The 22,606-nt window shown below is 39.9% G+C and overlaps 2 protein-coding genes across 2 annotated transcripts; both read left to right on the top strand.

The window, feature by feature from the left end:
- Positions 1–2,430: 2,430 nt before the first annotated feature.
- Positions 2,431–5,251, top strand: LOC104609082 (serine hydroxymethyltransferase 4). Its single transcript, XM_010275296.3, has 4 exons — positions 2,431–3,238; positions 3,827–4,217; positions 4,319–4,420; positions 4,721–5,251. Exons 1-4 carry the CDS (start codon positions 2,561–2,563, stop codon positions 4,963–4,965), a joined length of 1,416 nt encoding a protein of 471 aa, XP_010273598.1. The 5' UTR covers positions 2,431–2,560; the 3' UTR covers positions 4,966–5,251.
- A 154-nt stretch (positions 5,252–5,405) lies between these two features.
- Positions 5,406–19,918, top strand: LOC148789966 (uncharacterized). Its single transcript, XM_088892653.1, has 2 exons — positions 5,406–9,183; positions 11,746–19,918. The coding sequence occupies exon 2, from the start codon at positions 14,031–14,033 to the stop codon at positions 15,231–15,233; it is 1,203 nt and encodes a 400-aa protein (XP_088748779.1). The 5' UTR covers positions 5,406–9,183; positions 11,746–14,030; the 3' UTR covers positions 15,234–19,918.
- The last annotated feature ends 2,688 nt before the right edge of the window (positions 19,919–22,606 follow it).

Genomic DNA, 22,606 nt, shown 5'->3' with positions numbered 1-22,606 from the left:
GTAAGCTTTTCAACTACCAAAAAAACTCCACTGATCTGAATTATCAATAGATGAGACCATCCCATTTCCACATTTGGCCTCTGTTTTCTCACTCTCAACACCTCAACGTGAGCCTATTGCAACAATATCTCCCTTAACCATTCTAGGTTTGCCATCAACTTTAATTTCTCTACACTCCCATGCTATTACATCGTGAGAATATCTCCGGTGTTTTTAGTATGTTTTTTGGTTGCCAACGAGGAACACCATTTGAATTAGTTTTACGAACGATGACATTTTTATGTTCAGTCCGTCCATAAACTTTAGTACAATTGGAACAGTAATAGGTGAGGGAATGAATCAAAATTTAAAGGGGTTGTGAATAGGTGGAGTTGTTGATAAATAAAATCTAAATATCTAATAAAAATCTAAGGTGGACTGAACTCTAAGGTGGTGTTTGATAATATTTTTCAGATGTCTGAATCTGAAATATCTATTTTTCAGATGCAATGCTTATTTGGTGTTGCATCTCAAATATGATCTGAAAAGTTTTTTCAGATCTGAAATTTTAAGAGCCAGGTCCGTCACTTAACGTGTTCAGATGCGTTTCAAACGTGGCCTAAAATAAAAAATATCTCTATCCCATTCAACCCATCTCTCTCTCTCTCTCTCTCTCTCCCCCTGTCTTCCCGCTACCACCACTGCAACTTATTTGCTTTTCAGATGTAATGTTTATTTGGTATTGCATCTGAAATATGATCTGAAAAGTTTTTTCAAATCTGAAATTTTAAGACTTAGGCCTATCACTTAATGTGCTCAGATGCGTTTCAGACGTGGCCTAAAGTAAAAAATACCTCTATCCCATTTGATTCATCTCTCTCTCACCTTCCCGCCACCACCACTACAGTTTGCAACGGCAACAGTTCTCTCTCTCTAGAGGGTTAGTAGTAGTAATAATAATAATAATAATAATTTATTATTATTATAAATATTTTTACTAATTATTAATTATTTTAATATTTTTATACTCATTAATTATTTTTTAATTTTAATCATTTCATTTATTAATTACTAACTTTTAATTATTAATTTATTATTTTTTAGTATTGTTTCAATATTATTTTGAAGTTGAAAATTATTTTTTATGAGATAATGCAAATTGAATTCAACATTTCCAAATAGTATGTTCCAGGGGTAAAATAGTAAAATTAATGAATTTTAGATGATAAAGGGTTGATTCAACACAAACAAACTTAAACTTATGGATTCAACCTCTAAAAAGAAGAAAAATACCTATGCTTCTTTTCAGATTTCAAACACAAATAAAACTTTTTTATCTTTTCAGATTTATCAAACGCCACCAAATTTTCCTTATCCAATTGGTTTCATGTGACCCGTCTTTGATAAGTCAATCTCCTCTCTTGTCGTGAAGAGAAGAAAGATCGTGGCTCCGAAATATGCCATAGGGCCAGAAATTCGTTGGTGATATGCATTATGGACTATGGAGTGATGGATGTGTTTTGAAATTTGAATAGCCAAAATAATTTCAATCTAAATCCATTATCCACAATTCCTCCCCACATGTTTACCCATATAAGGCCACTGTCGTATATTGGGAATACCTCTCCATGAATGATAAAAGGAAATATTTCCAATATTCAACTCTAATGTCTCTAGTGGGTTGAGATGTGGGAACATATTGTGGTTAGCATATTGGAATCCACATGATTTGAGTGTTTGTGGAGATCAAATCAGCCCCCGTCCCATAAAAACATCCCTACCGTGTATTGGAGACATCTTTTAATGATGACATCATCATTTCTGATATTTTCCTCAATATATTATATCTTTTATCTCCCCTAGTAGTGAAAGGGAGGTTTCAGCCCAATTTAAAAAGAGAGAGGAGGTCTTTGTATTTAGCATTAGGGTTATAAATGGATCAGACTGAATCAAATATAGGCATATCTGAATTTGATTTATTTACATTCGAATTCGAATGAGATCATATCCATTGGATATCTAGTGGATTCAAATGAATTTGGATTATAATCAAATATTAACTAACATAAATAACCTAGACTAAAAATGATCAAAACATCATATATTATTAATAAAATGAACTAAACATTAATTTAATGTTATATTTTATAAAGAAAAGGAATTGAAAATTAATTAGATAAAACTTGAACGTATGACATTTTAGTGAAAATACAATGTTGAGGCCAAGTTTAATGATAAGTATAATATAAATCAAATCGAATCGGATAGGGGTAGATCCATAATCCCATCATAAACGGATCGGATTCGGATCACCCTTAATGGCATCGAAGTCGAATTCGAATTCGGATAATCGGAACCGTTTGCAGCCTTACTTCGCATAAATATCGGGGAGGTTTAATATTTACACTTAAAAATACCGGTAAGGGTAATATCGTAATTCGACAACCAAAGACCCCTTTAAAATCCACTCGTCATCACCATAGACTCCTGCGATCCTCTCAAGGGAAAGAGAAGCCCGTCTTCACACATTCTCGGCTCTCTTCATTTTCCCCTGTTTCTCATTTTTTTCCATTCGTCTCCAATGGATCCCGTTAACGTTTGGGGCAATTCATCCCTCAAAGACGTCGACGAGGAGATCTTCGATCTTATTGAGAAGGAGAAACGCCGCCAATGCCGAGGAATCGAGCTGATCGCGTCGGAGAACTTCACTTCCTTCGCTGTCATCGAAGCTCTGGGCAGCCCGTTAACCAACAAGTACTCCGAGGGAATGCCTGGGAACCGATACTATGGAGGGAACGAATTCATTGACGAGATTGAGAATCTCTGTCGCTCCCGAGCTCTTCAAGCCTTTCACCTCGATCCCACCAAGTGGGGTGTGAATGTCCAGCCGTACTCCGGCAGTCCGGCTAATTTTGCTGCTTACACCGCGGTTCTGAACCCCCATGACCGCATCATGGGTCTGGATCTTCCCTCTGGTGGCCATCTCACACATGGGTACTACACCTCTGGAGGGAAGAAGATCTCTGCTACTTCTATCTACTTCGAGAGCTTGCCGTATAAGGTCAGTTCATCAACTGGGTACATTGATTACGATAAGCTGGAGGAGAAGGCCATGGATTTTAGGCCCAAGTTGATAATTTGCGGTGGAAGCGCGTATCCCAGAGACTGGGATTACAAGAGATTCAGATCTATTGCGGATAAGTGTGGTGCGCTCTTACTCTGTGACATGGCTCACATCAGTGGTCTTGTTGCTGCCCAGGTAACTTTTTTCTTTTCCTTTCTCGTATCTGGGTTACGTATGGTTACTTTAAATAACAAATTTCTCAAGCTGGATCTGGGTTTTGCAATTCTGTTTTCAGTGAAAATCCTTATCTTTTATATCTTTACTTCAGTTAAGTCTGTCTCGAATCTGGGTTTCGTTTGGTTAATGATAGATAATAAATTTCTGAATCTGGATCTGGGTTTTGCAATAGTGTTTTCAGTGAGTATTCTTCTCTTTTCCCTTCAGTTCATTTAGTCTTTTCTCGTATCTGGGTTTCGTCTGGTTAATGTAGATAACAAATTTCTGAATCTGGATCTGGGTTTGCAGTTTCATTCAAAGTGAAATATCCTATATTGATTATGGCTTTCTCTGAACTGTTTTTGAAGATTTAAATCTGGGTTCTCATAGTGGTTCTTGTTTCGTAGAGCAAATGAATCTGACTGATTTGCATGTTCTGTTAAATCTAAATGTAGCTCATTCTGTTAAGTTAGTACGAATTGTTGATCTTTCTCTACAGCGTCTTATCCATTGTGATATTGCAACTTCCAGAATTTTAGGCCTCATTGTTATCCTATTGTCCTGTAGGAAGCTGCTGATCCCTTTGAGTACTGTGACATTGTCACAACAACAACTCACAAGAGCCTGAGAGGGCCTAGGGCTGGAATGATCTTCTACAGGAAGGGTCCCAAGCCACCCAAGAAGGGCCAGCCCGAGGATGCAGTGTATGACTTTGAGGACAAGATCAACTTTGCAGTCTTCCCATCACTCCAGGGTGGTCCCCACAACCACCAGATTGGTGCATTGGCTGTTGCCTTGAAGCAGGCCATGTCTCCAGGATTCAAGGCTTATGCTAAGCAGGTCAAGGCCAATGCAGTTGCACTTGGAAACTACTTGATGAAGAAGGGATACAAGATTGTCACTGATGGCACTGAGAACCACCTTGTACTATGGGACCTCAGACCCCTTGGTTTGACTGGTAAATAAAAAGTTTGAAATGATCTATTTTTGAAGTATGATAATACATGCAGGCTTGGATTTCCGAGTTTATACTTAGTCTCTCCAATTCCACTCTTGCAGGAAACAAAGTTGAGAAGCTTTGTGACCTATGCAACATTACCCTGAACAAGAATGCTGTTTTTGGGGACAGCAGTGCTCTGGCTCCTGGAGGTGTTCGAATTGGTAAGAACTATCTTCTTTAAAGTAATGTTTTTTTTATTGTCCAGAGTTCAACCTGCTAAATCATAACCATTGTGTGTTATGTCTGAAAGATTGTTTGGGTCAGCCCACATTAGAATCTAGTTTGTTCTTCAAATTTGACTAATGCCTATATCCTTACAGCAGAATCTATATAATTCAAAAATATCAGGCTCTAAACCGGTTGTTTGGAGAGTAGATGGAAGAACTTCCTTATTTCAAGGCATAAAAGTTGTTTATTCACTCAGGAACTAAAAATGATAACTGATTATATGCATTTCACAGGTGCTCCGGCCATGACATCAAGAGGCTTGGTTGAGAAGGACTTTGAGCAGATTGCAGAGTTCCTCCACCAGGCAGTGACTATAACCTTGAACATCCAGAAGGAGTATGGGAAGCTTTTGAAGGACTTCAACAAGGGCCTAGTGAACAACAAGGAAATTGAGAACCTCAAGGCTGCTGTGGAGAAGTTTTCATCGTCCTTTGACATGCCTGGCTTCAACATGTCTGAGATGAAGTATAAGGATTAAGTCACATAGTCATTACCTGAGCTTTTGTGCTTTGAATCCCCTTATATCCTTCTTCCCCGGAAGAAAGTAACTCCAACCCTATCCCTGGTTCCGAGTATCTTAGGTCATTGTTTCAGTCTACCTCCTTTTTCCATTTTCTGTCTCTGGTTTTTAATTCCAATTTCTTTGTCTTTGGTTTTTAAATGTAAATCTGCAAGTTATGAGAGCTTCAATTCAACTCAAGAACTTATGTATACGGTGAAATTTATCTTAATGCAGGCGTTAATTCACTCTGGAAATAAAGAAATAGACTTCCAACTTCTGTGTTTCCTGTATCACGTTTTCTGAGCCAATAAAATTTTGCACTGCAGTTTTACAATTGTTTATGATATGGTCTAAAAATTAATACAAGCAGACATACATAAAATCAAGGGTTAATTTACTTAAAACCTACCCTATAGTATCTGACAACTGCTTAAACCTCCCCTGTGCTATATATCTCTGCTTATTTCTCCCTCTATGTATTGAAGATTTAAACAACCACATCCCTTCCAATGGTTTGGTGTATAGATAAGATGGCAAAATTATCATTTCATTTCACATCATTTGTACTGTATCAGTAATTTTACCATCTACACCAAATTAAGGGGTCTCAGAACCTACGCTCATGGCATTGCCACTCTGTTCTCTTAGTCTACAAAATCTCGATCATCAGAGCAGTGGTCGACAATTGGAATGTATTCATAGTTAACTATCTCACTCTGTCCAGCCTCATTGTCGGTGAAGTGATTGTCGATCCAAAGCTTTGTCAACCTTGGCTATCAAGTTTTAATCTTAAACAAATAGGAAGTGAGGACTTCCTCATGGTGCAATTCTTTCAATTTTGTGATAGAGTCAATAGTTTATACTGATTTTCTTTTTGCTTTGTCATTGTTCTGTTGTTATACTATATCATCAGATGCATCCTTCTATTTTCTTTTATTATGTTTGATTAGTTTTTGTAAAAACATGCTTGGGGCATGAGTGCTTTACCAGATCAGGGAATCGTAAGGGGAAATGGAATACCCTTTCGGTGTTTATCTGGTAAGGAAAATAGTTGCTGTCCCCTGCTCTCTTACTTTGAGTATATTGTGGTTTAAGGTAGTTTGCTATTTATTTTTAATTATCATATAGTTATGCAGCTCAGTTTCTGTCCTTCTTCTCATTTTGTATAATAGAGCTACAAGTGAATGAGATTTAATTTGATTCTATTTGGTTATTGGTTTGGTGATGAAGAGGTCTGATTGCATTAAGTTTTGTTTCATTAGGATCTGTTTGTCTCTTGGAAATGCATAACATGAAGTGGAAGTTGGCATGCTTAGTTTCCATTGTTGTGGCCTGCATTAGAACTTAGAATATTCCTCTTTTTTCTTTTCATTTAAGATGCCAATTGAGAGGCCAAAACTTTTCTAGATGTTCATGATCTTTTTTCATCATATAGGCAGGGTTACGACTCTTTGAACTTCATGAAAAAAACCAAGTATTGTTTGTATTTTGAATGTGGATCGATAATTATCCCATCTTTAGTTTCAGCATGTATACAGAATGTGATTTGTGGATACAGTTCTGTTGATATTACATTTCATTTTTTGTAGTTTTGCTTGGTATTTTTGAAAAAGAAAAGAAAAGGGGAAGTTTCTGTTTTCAATTCCTTTTGCATTCTTGAAGAAAAGGAAGAAAAAGAAAAGTGTTTTCAAGATTTTTGGTTTGCTTTTACTTTGCTTTGTATTTGTGTGGTTTGTATTTTTCATTTGCTGTCCCTAATGATAAAATAATCTGTGTTTTGCTTTGTTTTTTTTAGACGGAGTAGGTGTTGGACTTTGACTTGATGATTGTGGTTAGATGATTCTTGGCTCCTGGATGAGTGGCTATTCTTTGTGCTTCGAAGATGCATTTGGTTGTTGAGTGATTGTGAAGAGGAAGTATGCACTGGCATTATGAATGAATGGTTGGGTGGAGTAGCAATTTGGAGGTTATTTTGATGTTGGGTTGAAATTGGAGGTATTAATGTTGATGTATGGAACTGGAAGAGCAATTTTCTTTCGAAAGTTGAACCTCTCATTTTGCATCCCCTTTAGTGCTGGGAATTAAATGCCATTATCCCGTATAAACCACCATGAGGCCCCTCTGTGAGGTGTTCCTCTGCTGTAAATTCTAATAGAACTTGGCCTTTATGCGATCCTCTGTTAGCTTTTTTCCTGCTGTAAATAACAGAAGAGTGCAATCATTTCAAAATTTCATCCTAACCCTTATTTTCCACAAAATCATCATGTTTGATAGATTGCTTAAGTCTGCTATTCTGAACTATTTATTTGCTCTCACTTCAGCTCATTAGGCCCATTAGGACCCACAGTTGCCGCAGCATGTAGCTCTATCAGCCTGCATTTTTGTTTTGGCATCATTTCAGCCCAATTTAGAATCCGTTACTGCAACATGTAGCTTTATAGGCCTGCATTGTTTTGATACCATTTCAGCCCAGTTTTGGTTCAATGTTACAGTAGCATGCATTTTTTTTTGTTTTAATTCACATCAGTCCAATCAGTATCTATGTCACAGCAGAACCATATTAATCCCTCAGTCGAATTTGCATCGGCATCCCGCGGGCGCCCCACAGCATTTCTCAACCGTATTGGAAAGTGGAAACATCTTCCAATGACAAATATGGGAGGTGTTCCCAATGCACGCTGAGATGTTCGTGTGGGGTGCCAATGTGAACTCCCCCCTAAGTCTGGCTCTCCTGTCTCAACCCACTTTAGCATCAGCATAGCAACAGCATGTCAGCTTAGTTTTTAGTCTGGGGACTGATATCAGTCCAAGGGATCTCCCAAGATACAATCCAATTTTTGCACCGGCTGCATTCGAGGCTGACCAGTCTTAAATGAACTAAGAGGGAGCATCGTTAAGGATATTTTGTTAAAAGCATGCCTATTGATTAGTGCAATGTTTATAGTCTCATGTCTTGTATGAGACAATTTTTATTACAATTTTGAGATGTAGTGTTTTATTTGATAAAGGGGAAAAGAAGGAAGATAGAGGGGTTGTACTCTGTTATGTTGGACTAGGGTAGAAAGGAGCAAAATAGTTACACATTTTATGTATTTTGGGCTCCAAGTATTGACTATTTGTGCTTGTTGAAATCATTCGTGATGTTGTTGTGTTGGCCTTTTCTTTTTATAAACAAAGAAACAAAAAATACGAAAGAAAAAGAAACGTGTCATGATGACAGCTTTAATATATGGAGGTTCCATGTTGAATAATGTTGATGCTTAGAATGGGCTGAGGATGACATTGTAACTTCACTTCTAAGATGAGCTGGTTGAAGGAGGGGTCCGAGGTATATTGTAGCCGAGGATTAGTGGAGTCTGAGGTCTACTGTAGTCAAGGACTAGTGGAGTCTAAGGTCTGTTGAGGATGAGGACCAGTGGAGTCTGAGGTTTGCTGAGGCCGAGGACCAGTGGAGTCTGTCATGCAGGGAAGGGAATGTTAGATGCCCGAGGTGGAGACTCCGATGGTCAAGTTAGTAGGAGTATGGCAAAGAGGGCAGACGAGGCCTGAGTAGAGTAGCTCAGATGATGAGTACATGGTTTACTTACAATTTATGCAGTTTTTGTATGGATTTTATGCCGGTTTGATTGAATTTCACCCTATCTTAGCTTGATTTCGAGAAAAAATTCAGGGAAAACCAACTCAAGAAAAAGAAGGCATAAAGCAAGAAAAGAGAGCCAAAATTTAATCAAGTTAGCCCAGGCCAGCCAAGAGAGCAATGGAGGAGCAATCGGCCCATGTAGCCCATGCTACACTCTTTGGGTTCCCCCAAAGAGAGCCTAGCAAGCAAGCTAAATTCGGCCTAGCAAAGAGGAGCCCATTTCAGCCCAAAAAGCAGCCTAGAGTATAGCCAAAATATGCTCAAAACTCAGCTAAGTTGCATTGGGCGGCAGCTTCAAGAGGCTCTAGAACGTTCAAGAGGGGTGAAGTGCACCCAATTCTAGAAGCTTCAAGAAGAGGCTAGAAGGGGCAGCTTCTAGACTCCTTGAAAGCCTATATAAGGAGGTCTCTTGAAGGGGGAAAGGTGTTCATTTGCTTAAGTTCAAGACTCCCTTGTCCCTTGAGGTTCAAAATTCTTGAAGAGAAGAGGAGAGGAGAAGGAGTTAGGCGCAAGGAGAAGGGCTGAAGAGATCCAAGCAATCAAGAGAGAAGAAGGTGAGTTCGAATTGGGGAAAGCTGGATTGAGAGATCATTTGTTCTATTTTTACTTAATTTGTGTTTTCTTGAGTTCAATTTCAGCTTCACTTCATGTAATTTCTCTTCCTTTCTTTCATTCATTCTTGTTGTAATCAAATGTTGTAAAATTCAGATTGTGTAATCAAGTTTTTTTTGAAACATTCAAATAGACTAGATCTAATCTTGTTGTTTCTTGAATAAAGCATGAATTGTAGATCAGATTGGCTGAATTGATCTCTTAAAAATCTAGATCTGAAATTTCAGATATGAGATTTGTAAGGACTGAATTGCTTGAGAAAGAATTCAGACCTTCATATTTCAGCTTGGCCGATTTGATCTAACTCTTAGAATTTCTAGAGTGCTTGAGAGAGACTCTAGAAATTCAGATCTGTTATTAAAGAACTGAATTGCATGCAAGGTTAGAAATAACTTGCACAATTCAGTTGGTGATCAATTCAAATCTGAATTGATGCCCTTGAAGTGTTTGATTAAATACACGAATGATTAGATTCTTGATAGAGATATAAGAATCATCATTCATGCATAGGATGAACATGCATTTGAAAGAGGCTGTTCATTGCCTTGGAGTTTCACCAAACCAAGGCTGAATCATGTCCTATTCGAATGAATTAAGAAGGTTGATTGCTGAATCATGAATTTGGATTTTTAGCTTACTCTTTCATCTTGAATGTAAGGCATTTGAGCCAATGCTTCATAGATAGTTTGTAGTTTAGAATTTCAGTTTTGAATAGATTGTAGTATTCGATCAATTAGATAAGAGTTAGCTAGTTTAGTATTAGTAATTGCTACATAAATCCTCGTGGGAACGATACTCTACTCATCTCTTTATTACTTGAGCGGCTAGTGCACTTGCTAGTGTCACAATGATCCACCATGTTTTTGGCACCGTTGCCAATGATTTATTGTAGCAATATTAGGAACCATTGGTCATTTTTAATCTGATTTGTAGCTTTGCATTCATTGCTGGTTTTTCAATTCTGCATCTTAAGTTTCAACTTTGAATGCAATGGTTTCATTGATGGAGTCAATTTTCTTTCTTCTGCAATCAGATCTGAACTCATTTTTTCAGTAGTATAGTTGCATTACTTCTTTGTTTTATTTCATCTCAAAAAGAAAAGAAAAAGATTTCCTCTCTTAACACTTGATTACTCCATCTTTAATTTCAGTCTTAGTTATATAGATCTTATCTCTCTCATTTTTTTAGCTTCATTATCTCAAAAGAGTATAGATCTGATTGCATTACTTGTTGTTTCTTGAATTTAGCAATCAGATCTGCACTTACATAAAAAGATGTTGGTTGACTTACTCTCTTCTGTTTTAGTTCTCTTCTATCTTAAAAAAAAAAGAAAAAAAAATGGTATGTGTGCTTTCAAATCTGAGCTTCAGATCTGAGTTACAGATCTGAATTTCAGATCTGAAATGGTGTGAGTACATGTCTGATTCTAGATTTGTAGCTCACCTTCATTCAAAGAAACATCAAGGCTGATGAGAAGAAAGATAGATTTTAGACCTGATGTACAAACCTGAGATCAATGATTTTGCATGATTTTAGACCTGATCTACTGGTCTCAGAAATGTATGCACCAATATACCTTGCTGAACTCTCATACCTTGCTGAACCGAGCATTAGTAGCTGCTGAGATGCAAAATCTCAGATATGAAGGTGCAAGGCATTCAAGCATATACTCTCATAAACTTCAGATCCCAAGGTATAGCAATCATGTACAATATCTCTATCCTATTTGGATGGTGGTCTGAACTCGGATTGCAGGTATGAATTCATCTGAGTTCAGATCTGAGTTCATCTGAACTTAGATCTGAACCCACTCAAATCAGATTTGAATTTTGGTGATAACAGTGCCAAAATTGCAATCTAATGCATCAGACCTGCCTCATTGATAAAAGTGTAGCAATAAATGATGAAATCAGACCTGAGTGCACTTGATTTCTAATGTGGACTGATATGAGATCTGCTGTAGTATATGATCTTAAATATCTGTGGACTGATGTTTTTGTTATCTTATTTGCATCCAATCCGATTGACTGTTTTTGTGTTACATCTGAGGTTTGAAGATCTAAGAAGGGCATCATATCAGTGGACTAATATTTGTTTTGCAAACTACTGGCATCAGATCTGATTGCGGTTGCTACCAATACCAAAAATTGCAGACCTAATTTCAGGTCTCTACAATTATTTGATATATATGAGCTATACAAGTTTGAACTTCAATTACAGAGCTTAAAGCCCTTGAACCAAGCCTAATTCAGATCTGACTACAGTCTAGTTTAGATCTCTTTTCTAGTTCAGATCTGATCTCAACCCGAATGCAGATCATATCTGATCCTAGTCCTAATTGATGTATATTTCAGGTCCCAATGGATGTGTATTTGTATACAAAATAGCTCAGATCTTATTGTTATCTTATCTATGGACTATCAGTACTAAAAGGTGACAGACTTGAATTCATCCAAATCGGATCTGAATTCGGATGCTAACAAAAATTGCAAACCTGATTTTAGGTCTCTGCAATTTATGGATGAAGATGAGATGTGAAGTTTTGAACTTTGAATAAGCTCTTGATTCTAGTCCTTTCTCAGATCTGGTTGCAGCAGATTTCAAATATACTTATTGATGTTAGGATTGGAAGGTTGTATTCTAAATGCCTTGTACATTCAGTAGTCACTGCTCTCATATTTGAAATCATGGTTTCTCATCATCTGTAATTCAATTCAATCACCTTGCATTTTTTTTTCAGATCTAATCTGTAATTCATTTCAGTTAGCCTGAGGCTAGGGTATGGAACCAATGCTAGTGTTCTAATAAATAGATCTGAATACTACTCATCTCTTTACTACTCAACCAGCTTTGAAATCAGATTGGTACAGTGAGAAAGAATTTGTAGCCTTCAGATATGATCTCAGATCTATGTAAAACTAGTATCTGAGCTGCAGATACAGATTTCAGATCTGAGTCGAAATGAGTTCAGATCTATATACTGATGGTGTAGCTGCTGGGATTTCAAATCTGATATTGTATACTGTATACTGAGAATTTTTTTTTTGTGAATTGCAGTAGCTAACTGATTTCAGATCTGATACTGAGAGAGAAATTGTAAATTACTGTCCTACTCTCAGTAGCTCCTGAATTCAGATCTGTACATTGATCTTTAATAGCCTTTCATTAGTTCTTTCATGTATACTTTGGCTTATGCTTTTCTAACTTCAGGTCTGAGTTGATAGATTGCTGGTTTGATAAAACTTCTAGATTGGTTATTTTGTATTCTTAATTGCCTTGTACATTTCAGTTAGAGTAGGATCATTGATTGGTTAAATTATTCATATTATTTTTTTGTATACTAGTCTTTTTATTGCTTTGACTTCTACAGTTTATGACAAGAAGACCTGAACTGGAGGAAATTTTGTACGATCCAGAGATTGAAAGGGCTCTTCGTATCCGCTTAAGAGCCGCCAGACAAGTCAGACCGGAAATAGAAGAGATGGCTGAACCGAGAACCATGATGGATTATGCCAAGCCCACTCTAACTGGGGCTGCTTCAAGCATTGTGAGGCCGGCCATTGCTACTAACAACTTTGAAATCAAGCCAGCCATAATCCAAATGATTCAAAACACAGTGCAGTTCTGTGGTATGGCTCATGAAGACCCAAATTCCCATATAGCCAATTTCCTAGAAATCTGCGACACTTTCAAACATAATGGGGTAAGTGATGATGCTATACGGCTGAGGTTATTCCCATTTTCTTTGAAAGATAAGGCCAAGGCTTGGCTAAACTCATTACTAGCTGGGTCTATTGCCACTTGGGACGAGATGGCTGGCCGATTCCTATCTAAATACTTCCCTCCCTCAAAAACTGCAAAAATGAGAAATGATATTACCACCTTCCAACAAAAGGGAGAATCTCTCTATGAGTCATGGGAACATTACAAATAGCTGCTGAGGAAGGTTCCTCATCATGGCCTTCCGATTTGGCTGCAAGTGCAGACCTTTTAACAATGGTCTAACCGATTCAAATAAGACCATCCTAGATGCAGCATCCGAGGGCTCCATCAATAATAAGACCTCGGAAGTGGCCCATGCACTCATCGAGGAGATGGCAGCTAATAACTACCAATGGCATTCAGAAAGGACACCAGTTAGAAAGCAGCATGGCCTTCATAATGTTGACTCGTACACGGCTCTATCTGCTCAAATTGGTGCACTCAGTAAAAAATTAGACGAAATGCAGATGGCAGCCATGCATGTACAGCCCGTAACATGTTATTTGTGTGGGGGAGGCCACGTCAGTACTGAATGTCAAGTTGGCAATCAGTTTAGGCAGTCTACAAAACAAGTTGACTTTGTCGGTAACCCTCCAAGGCATCAAGGATATCAGTACCATCATACCTTTCACCCGGGATGGAGAGGACACCCGAACCAATCATGGCAGAATCAACATGCACCGAAGCCCTTCCATCAAATTTTCATCAGCTAGAACAAAAATCTAACCTAGAGGAGTTGATGACAAAGTTCATCACCAGTACTGAAACCTGGTTTCAAAACCAATAGGCTTCAATAAAAAACTTGGAAAATCAAGTTGGGCAGTTGGCGCAATTGATATCAGCAAGGGCACAGGGCACACTACCAAGCAATACAGAGGTGAATCCCCGAGAACAAGTGCAGGCTATCACTTTACGAAGTGGTAAGGAGCTTTCCGAGATAGAGAAGAAAGCTAGGGCTGAACCCAAGGTAGATGCAACCCTTGAAGCCGGGAACCAGAAGAATGAGCAATCTGAACCACATCAAGAAATGCACCAACAACCACAAGTTCCCTTTCCTAATCGGCTAAAGCAACACAAGCTTGAAAAGGTATTCGTTAAGTTCCTTGAGATATTTAAAAGTTTACATATTAACATTCCTTTTGCTGATGCTTTAGCCCAGATGCCCCACTATGCAAAATTTTTGAAGGAATTATTGGCAAACAAAAGGAAATTGGGAGATGTAGCTACGGTTGCTCTAAATGAAGAATGCTCAGCAATCCTTCTTAACAAGCTACCTCAAAAGCTTAAAGATCCAGGGAGTTTTACTATCCCTTGCACTATAGGAAGTTTAAAAATTGAAAAAGCTTTATGTGATTTGGGAGCTAGCATAAATTTAATGCCATACTCGGTTTTCAAAAAATTGGGATTGGGAGAGCCCCAATCCACCAGAGTTGCATTGCAATTAGTAGATAGGTCCATTAAGCATCCTAGGGGGATCATTGAAGATGTGTTGGTTAAAATAGACAAATTCATTTTCCCCATTGATTTCATTGTATTGGACATGCAAGATGTATATGTCCCTCTCATCCTAGGGATACCTTTCCTGGCTACTAGGAAGGCAATGATTGATGTCCAACAAGGACAACTCAGCCTTAGGATACAAGATAAGGAGATAATTTTTAAAATGTCTGATGCAATGAAACATGCACCCTCTAGTGATGACTCTTGTTACATGATTGATGCTATTGATGGTGCAGTTAATGATTGCTTCCAAGTAAGCAGATCGGCAGACCCTCTTGAACATTGCCTACAACAAGGAGTAGTTGAAATGGGAGAAAATGAGGAAATAAACCTCATGATGGCATACCTGAATGATAAGCCTCAGTTCAAGGGGAAGGGATTTCTCAAGTTAAAAAGCTTAGGCAAAACTCCTATACCAACAGGTGAGCCGTCATCTCAAGAACCCCCCACTCTTGAATTGAAGCAATTACCACCTCACTTGGAGTATGCTTTCCTTGAGGAACCATCAGCTATCCCCGTAATAGTTTCCGCATCCTTGAACCCATTACAAAAAGAAAAATTGCTAAGAGTGTTGTGGGAACACAAAAATGCACTATCTTGGAGGGTAGGGGACATCAAAGGCATTAACCCATCAATATGCACACACAGAATTTTGATGAAAGAGGACGGCAAGCCCTCGGTTCAGCCCCAAAGACGCCTAAACCCTAACATGAAAGGTGGTGAAGGCTGAAGTCATTAAGCTCTTAGATGCTGGGATCATTTATCCCATCTCTGACAGTTCTTGGGTGAGTCTTGTACAAGTCGTGCCCAAGAAAGGGGGTATGACCGTTGTCCCAAATGAAAAAAATGAACTCATCCCGATTAAAACTATCACCGTGTGGCGAGTATGCATTGACTATAAGAAATTAAATGAAGCCACCCGTAAAGACCACTTTCCTCTCCCATTCATAGACCAAATGTTAGAGAGGCTATCCGGGTATGAGTATTATTGTTTCTTGGATGGATATTCAGGGTACAATCAAATCCCAATTGCACCGAAGGACCAAGAAAAGACCACCTTTACTTGCCCTTATGGTACTTTTCCATACCGAATGATGCCATTCGGATTGTGCAATGCCCCAGCAACCTTTCAGCGGTGTATGATGTCCATATTTTCTGATATGGTTGAAAAATTTATTGAAGTTTTTATGGATGATTTTTCAGTTTTTGGTTCTTCATTTGATGCTTGCTTGAATAATTTAGAACATATGCTTAGGAGATGCGAAGAGACACATCTAGTGCTGAACTAGGAAAAGTGTCATTTCATGGTGCAGGAAGGCATAGTACTTGGACATAAGATTTCACTGAAAGGTATAGAAGTTGACAAAGTTAAGGTGGAGGCAATTGAGAAATTGCCACCCCCATCATCTGTCTGTTCTGTAAGAAGCTTCTTGGGACATGTTGGGTTATATAGAAGATTTATTAAGGACTTTTCAAAAATAGCCAAGCCGTTGTCTATTTTGCTTCAAAAAGAAGTGGCTTTTCAATTTTCAGATGAATGCCTACAGGCGTTCAACACTTTGAAAGATAAGTTGATTGATGCACCCATCATGATAGCGCCAGATTGGACACTTCCATTTGAACTAATGTGTGATGCGAGTGATTCAGCCGTATGAGCTGTTTTAGGACAAAGAGTTAACAAACATTTTCAGCCGATTTACTATGCTAGCAGAACCTTGAATGGAGCACAATTAAATTACACCACTACAGAAAAGGAGCTACTAGCGGTAATCTTTGCACTTGATAAGTTTCATTCATATCTAATTTTGTCCAAGGTTATTATGTACACAGACCACTCGGCATTGAGGCATTTGCTTACCAAGAAAAATTCAAAACCAAGACTGATTAGGTGGATCCTATTGCTGCAAGAATTTGACATTGAAATACAAGACATGAAGGGTGCCACAAACCTGGCTGCTGATCATCTCTCCCGGTTGGACAAGGTAAGCTCAAAAGAGGAGAAAACCAGCAACATTCAAGAAGAATTTCCAGATGAACAATTGTACTCCATTCAGGAATATTCATCTCCTTGGTATGTTGATTTTGCAAATTATCTTGCTGCACAAGTCATCTTTCCTAACCTTTCATATCAACAAAAGAAGAAATTTGTTTCTGATGTAAAATACTATTTGTGGGAGGAACCCTTTTTGTACAAATTATGTGCAGATCAAATCATAAGGAGATGTTTCCCCGAGGAGGAGATGGAATTAGTACTCTAATTTTGCCATGATAGCGAAGCAGGAGGACATTTCAAAGTTAATCGCACCGCAGCCAAGGTCTTGCAATCAAGTTTTTATTGGCCGACATTATTCAAAGATGCCCATAGGTATGTGTCCACATGTGACAAATGCCAAAGAACGGGTAACATTTCCCGACTGAATGAAATGCTCCTTTCTAACATCCTAATCTGTGAAATTTTTAATGTCTGGGGTATAGATTTCATGGGACCCTTCCCGAATTCTTTTGGGAATAAGTATATCCTCGTTGTTGTTGGTTATGTATCTAAATGGGTGGAAGCCATGACTTTACCCACAAATGACTCTAGGAGGGTAGTACATTTCCTGAAAAAGCTTTTCACCCGATTTGGCACTCCTCGAGCCATAATTAGTGATAGGGGAACTCATTTCTGCAACACCCTCTTTGAACGGTTAATGCATAAATATGGAATTAAACATAAATTGGCTACCCCCTATCACCCTCTAGTGGCCAAGTGGAGTTGGCAAACAGGGAGCTCAAAAGAATTCTAGAGAAGACCGTAGCATCTACCAGGAAAGATTGGGCCATCAAATTGGATGATGCATTATGGGCCTATAGAACTGCATATAAATCACCCCTTGGCATGTCCCCATACAGGTTGGTCTTTGGTAAAGCATGTCATTTACCGGTCGAGTTAGAGCATAAGGCCTATTAGGCACTAAAATTCTTAAATTTTGACATACAGGCCATGGGTACTAAGAGGCGATTGCAATTGAATGAGATGGATGAATTCAGACTTGCCGCCTATGAGAATGCTAGGATTTACAAAGATAGAATTAAAAAGTGGCATGATAAGAACTTGCTGAGACGGGATTTTCATGTAGGCCAGCAAGTGTTGTTGTACAATTCCCGTCTTCGCCTGTTCCCAGGCAAGCTGAGATCCAAGTGGTCTGGACCCTTAACAATTACACAGGTTTTTCCCCATGGGGCTGTAGAGGTCACCCACCCGGTTCAAGGCACATTTAAGGTAAATGGTCAGCACCTGAAACCATATTTGGTGGGCGGCACAGTACCCCCTCCATCCACTTTCTATCTAGACAACCAGTGACTCTCCAGCATGATAATATTCAGAAACTTTGTCATAAACTGTCTGACTTGCATACTGTTATAGCATTTCCTTGTTTTTGATTATTTTTAGGATGTTAGTTAGAATAATAAAGCTTCTAATCTCTCCTTCCAGTTTGAAGTGCTTTCTAGCCGAAGAGGCTTCCTACTAAAAGAACCATTGCTCAATTTAATCTTTAGGAAGTCCTCTACACCTCTCTCTTTTTACTTGGTATTGCTCTTGTTGGATTTATTTTTACTCCCTAACACTAGGAACATTGGGGACAATGTTCATCTTAAGTGTGGAGGAGTTAGCCTGAGGCTAGGGTGCGGGGGCTGGAAACATGCACCTCAACACACATATGCAGGCAATGACGTGATCAATTAGATTGAAACCCCCAAGTTCATTGCTATTTATTAGGTGATTTTTAAGAGGGAGTACAAAGAGTTAAGGGAGACTAATGTATATATCAGTTTTTATCTTTGTGAATGATCCAACTTAGTACATGCATGAAGTTAAGGGGGCTGAATATGTCCTTCATCATGACTAGCCCTAACTACCTTCATGAGTATGAAAGCACTTGATTTCATCATTAATGGTCAGTCGAGGTAGTTCACTTCTGAACTGCTAATGCATGAGATTCAACAAATGTAAAGTCCAATTGACTCCGCTATTCCGAGCTGAATAAGTAAAACTAACAGCTTGGAATAAGAGTCTTGTTATCTGCCTCAAGCCTGTGACCAGTGTGAGATGGAGCATAAAATGCACTCACATGAAAAAAAAAGTGTATGAGATGGAGCATAAAATGCACTCACACCAAAAAAAGAAGAAAAGGGTGAGATGGAGCATAAAATGCACTCACACCTAAAAAATAGTTGAGGAAAGATAAAGAAAAATTGGTGACGGCTGAGGTTCAAAAGGACAAAATGCAGTTGAACTCTCAATGAGGTGCAGTTACATATTCGAACCTAGTTCAAAGTGATGGTTAATTTTCGCAGTCAAGGAGCTGACCTACATATTGAACGGGAGTGAAAACTGGAGACTGAAGAATCTCATATTCTCTCTTTCCTTGGCTCTTATGCATGTGTTGAATGGAAGTTTATATGAATAGGAGCTGAATACTTACAAAAGTTTCCCGACCACTTAATGCAATTCCCTCCTACAAATTCATTCGGTAAATGGTGAGAATAAAAAGGGGGGGGGGATGTTCAGTTTATGGCTGATGTCTTTTCTTGAGGATAAGCAAAAGCTTAAGTGTGGAGGTATTTGATGAGTACATGGTTTCCTTACAATTTATGCAGTTTTTGTATGGATTTTATGCCGGTTTGATTGAATTTCACCCTATCTTAGCTTGATTTCGAGAAAATTCAGGGAAAACCAACTCAAGGAAAAGAAGGCATAAAGCAATAAAAGAGAGCCAAAATTTAATCAAGTTAGCCCAGCCCATGGATTAGCAATCGGCCCATGTAGCCCATGCTACACTCTTTGGGGGAACCCAAAGAGAGCCTACCAAGCAAGCTAAATTCGGCCCAGCAAAGAGGAGCCCATTCCAGCCCAAAAAGAAGCCTAGAGTACAACCAAAATATGCTCAAAACTCAGCTAAGTTGCAGCCCAAAGGGAGCTACGGGCGGCAACTTCTAGAGGCTCTAGAAGGTTCAAGAGGGATGAAGTGCGCCCAATTCTAGAAGCTTCAAGAAGAGGCTAGAAGGGGCAGCTTCTAGACTCCTTGAAAGACTATATAAGGAGGTCTCTTGAAGGGGGAGAGGTGTTCATTTGCTTAAGTTCAAGACTCCCTTGTCCCTTGAGGTTCGAAATTCTTGAAGAGAAGAGGAGAGGAGAAGGAGCTAGGCGCAAGAAGGAGAAGGGTTGAAGAGATCCAAGTAATCAAGAGAGAAGAAGGTGAGTTCGAATTGGAGAAAGCTGGATTGAGAGATCCTTTGTTCTATTTTTACTTAATTTGTGTTTTCTTGAGCTCGATTTCAGCTTCAATTCATGTAATTTCTCTTCCTTTCTTTCATTCCTTCTTGTTGTAATCAAATGCTGTAAAATTCAGATTATGTAATCAAGTTTTTTTTGAAGCATTCGAATAGACTAAATCTAATCTTGTTGTTTCTTGAATAAAGCATGAATTGTAGATCAGATTGGTCGAATTGATCTCTTAAAAATCTAGATCTGAAATTTCAGATCTGAGATTTGTAAGGACTGAATTGCTTGAGAAAGAATTCAGACCTTCATATTTCAGCTTGGCCGATTTGATCTAACTCTTAGAATTTCTAGAGTGCTTGATAGAGACTCTAGAAATTCAGATCTGTTATTGAAGAACTGAATTGCATGCGAAGTTAGAAATAACTTAAACAATTCAGTTGGTGATCAATTCAAATCTGAATTGATGCCCTTGAAGTGTTTGATTAAATACACGAATGATTAGATTCTTGATAGAGATATAAGAATCATCATTCATGCATAGGATGAACATGCACTTGAAAGAAGCTGTTCATTGCCTTGGGGTTTCACCAAACCAAGGCTGAATCATGTCTTATTCGAATGAGTTAAGAATGTTGATTGCTGAATCATGAATTTGGATTTTTAGCTTACTCTTTCATCTTGAATGTAAGGCATTTGAGCCAATGCTTCGTAGATAGTTTGTAGTTTAGAATTTCAGTTTTGAATAGATTGTAGTATTCGATCAATTAGATAAGAATTAGCTAGTTTAGTATTAGTAATTGCTACATAAATCCTCGTGAGAACGATACTCTACTCATGTCTTTATTACTTGAGCGGCTAGTGCACTTGCTAGTGTCACAATGATCCACCTTCAAACTAAGTCACCAAGAAGATAGAGAGCTTGGAGTGATAAGTGTCTAGCCCATATTTCAGATTTCAGCCCCCTATCTTGAGGGGGGTTGGCCCCTATTTATACTTGATGCCGCTTGGAGGTGGATGGGCGCAGACGGTCAGGATGGGATCCGGCCCTGGGCGCACGGCTATTCGAGCTCGCTGCGTGTGGTCGCGCCATTGGTCCCGCATTGAGCATTGACCTCCGCCCTGCCCGACGCTCCAATTGTCTCCGCCCTCAGCCACGTGTTGGCATGCTACTGGTCTGCCTAAAGCGCCTACATCATTTGCCCCCCACTCTCGAGGCCACGATGGAGGTCTTAGCTGAGGACCTTGGCTTCGGCCAAAGAGAGTGTCATTCTTGCTGGGAGGCGTAGAATGGCCTTTTACGTTAGGGACCTTGGCTGTGGCTGAGCTAGAGAGAGCGGTCTTCAGGTGTGGAGGTGCTGGCCTCGATTTCGGAGATGCTAAGGATGGCCCATCTTGGGAGTGTGGAGATGTCGGCTCTGGTTGAGGCCTCGTTGGAGGTAGTCTGGCCTATGAGAGTGTGAAAGTCATCCTCGGCTTTGGAGGGCTTCTGTTGGCTGTTGTGCTGATTCTGCCTCTTGAGGGGGTTGTAGAGGGCCAAAGAGCGTGAAGGCATTAGCCTCGGTTTGAGAGAGCTCGGTATCGTGATTTGCACGGGTACGAGGTGCGCGTGCCCCCCAATCGTGTGCTTTGGATGAGCTGATGAGTTCATGCGTGGGCTAGGCATCGACTTTTGGCCGGTCACCACCATGTGAGGTACAGATGACGAGCGGGCGGGTAGTGGTCGCGCGCAAGATGAGTTTCGGCATCGGGTATTGTCCGTGCATGTTACGGGTCTTGGGGTTAAAGGTTCAGACCGTGCCCGAGGTGGGCGTCAGGTCGTAATCATGCGCGAGACGGAGGTGGTGTTCCTTTGCATCCAATTCAAAGGCCTAGTCATTCAGGTCAATTTGGTGGGGAGCCGAGCTGGGCTCCTAGTGGCGGAGGAAGCTTTGATGCGGGCTGGCCTCAGCTTTGCTCACCTTGGTAGGAGGATTCCTACTATCGGCCTAACACATTGGCACACTTTCTCATTGGTAAGCATTGATTAGCTTGTGCTTGCGTAAGGGTGTCGCTGAACGTCGGAGACTTGCTACTCGATAAGGCCAAGTTGCTGGAGAGGGTGCTGGGCGAGGGCCCACTCGGCAAACAGGTGTCAAGAGGGCACCTCGGCCAGGAGGGTACCTCGGTCGGGCTGCCCGTAGGGGTGGCTAAGGTGAGTACTTGCTATGTTGTTTAAAGGATTCTTTTGTTGATGATTGCGCTTCCGCCACAAGTGACTTGTCATGCCATCATCTTGCAGCTTTTGCGCGAGGAAGGCGACGGACGAAAAGTTGTAGCTATCCGAGGTGACGCTGCACCGAGCCGAGGAGGTGAGGTCTCCAGCGAGGAGGGGTGTGCATTTTTCGAGAGGCGGGTAGAGGGGGCCACAGAGGTGGGGTTGACGCCCGAGGAGATGAAGCGAAGTGAATCTGAAGAGTCATCGACATGCGGTCGAGGAAGAGACCTTTAGATCTTCTGTCAAGGGCCACTCGTTAGCTACAACCAAGGTCCTTTAGATCCCCTATCAAAAAAGGGGGCGAGCAGGCATCTGACCTCTAGAGGGTCATATGCCCTAGGTCGACATCTAGTCTGGGTACGTAACCTTGGTGAAGGTTGTAGGTCGTGGTCAGTCGGTTGACCGAGGGGGACCTGGCAACTAGGCGTATGACCTTTGACAGCCATGTGCCTTGGACCGAGGTCCAGTCCGAGCGTGTAACCTTGGTGAAGGTTGTATTCTGCAGCCGGTCACTCGATCGGGACGAGAACATATACGTTGAGGGTTTGAGGTGAGGTGAGAGAAATTTACTTTAATACAAAAA

This window comes from Nelumbo nucifera, chromosome 8 (assembly GCF_055504915.1).
Source record: "Nelumbo nucifera cultivar China Antique chromosome 8, China Antique-T2T, whole genome shotgun sequence".
NCBI classification, from domain to species: Eukaryota; Viridiplantae; Streptophyta; class Magnoliopsida; order Proteales; family Nelumbonaceae; genus Nelumbo; species Nelumbo nucifera.
This window is presented reverse-complemented; position numbering and strand designations above follow the sequence as displayed.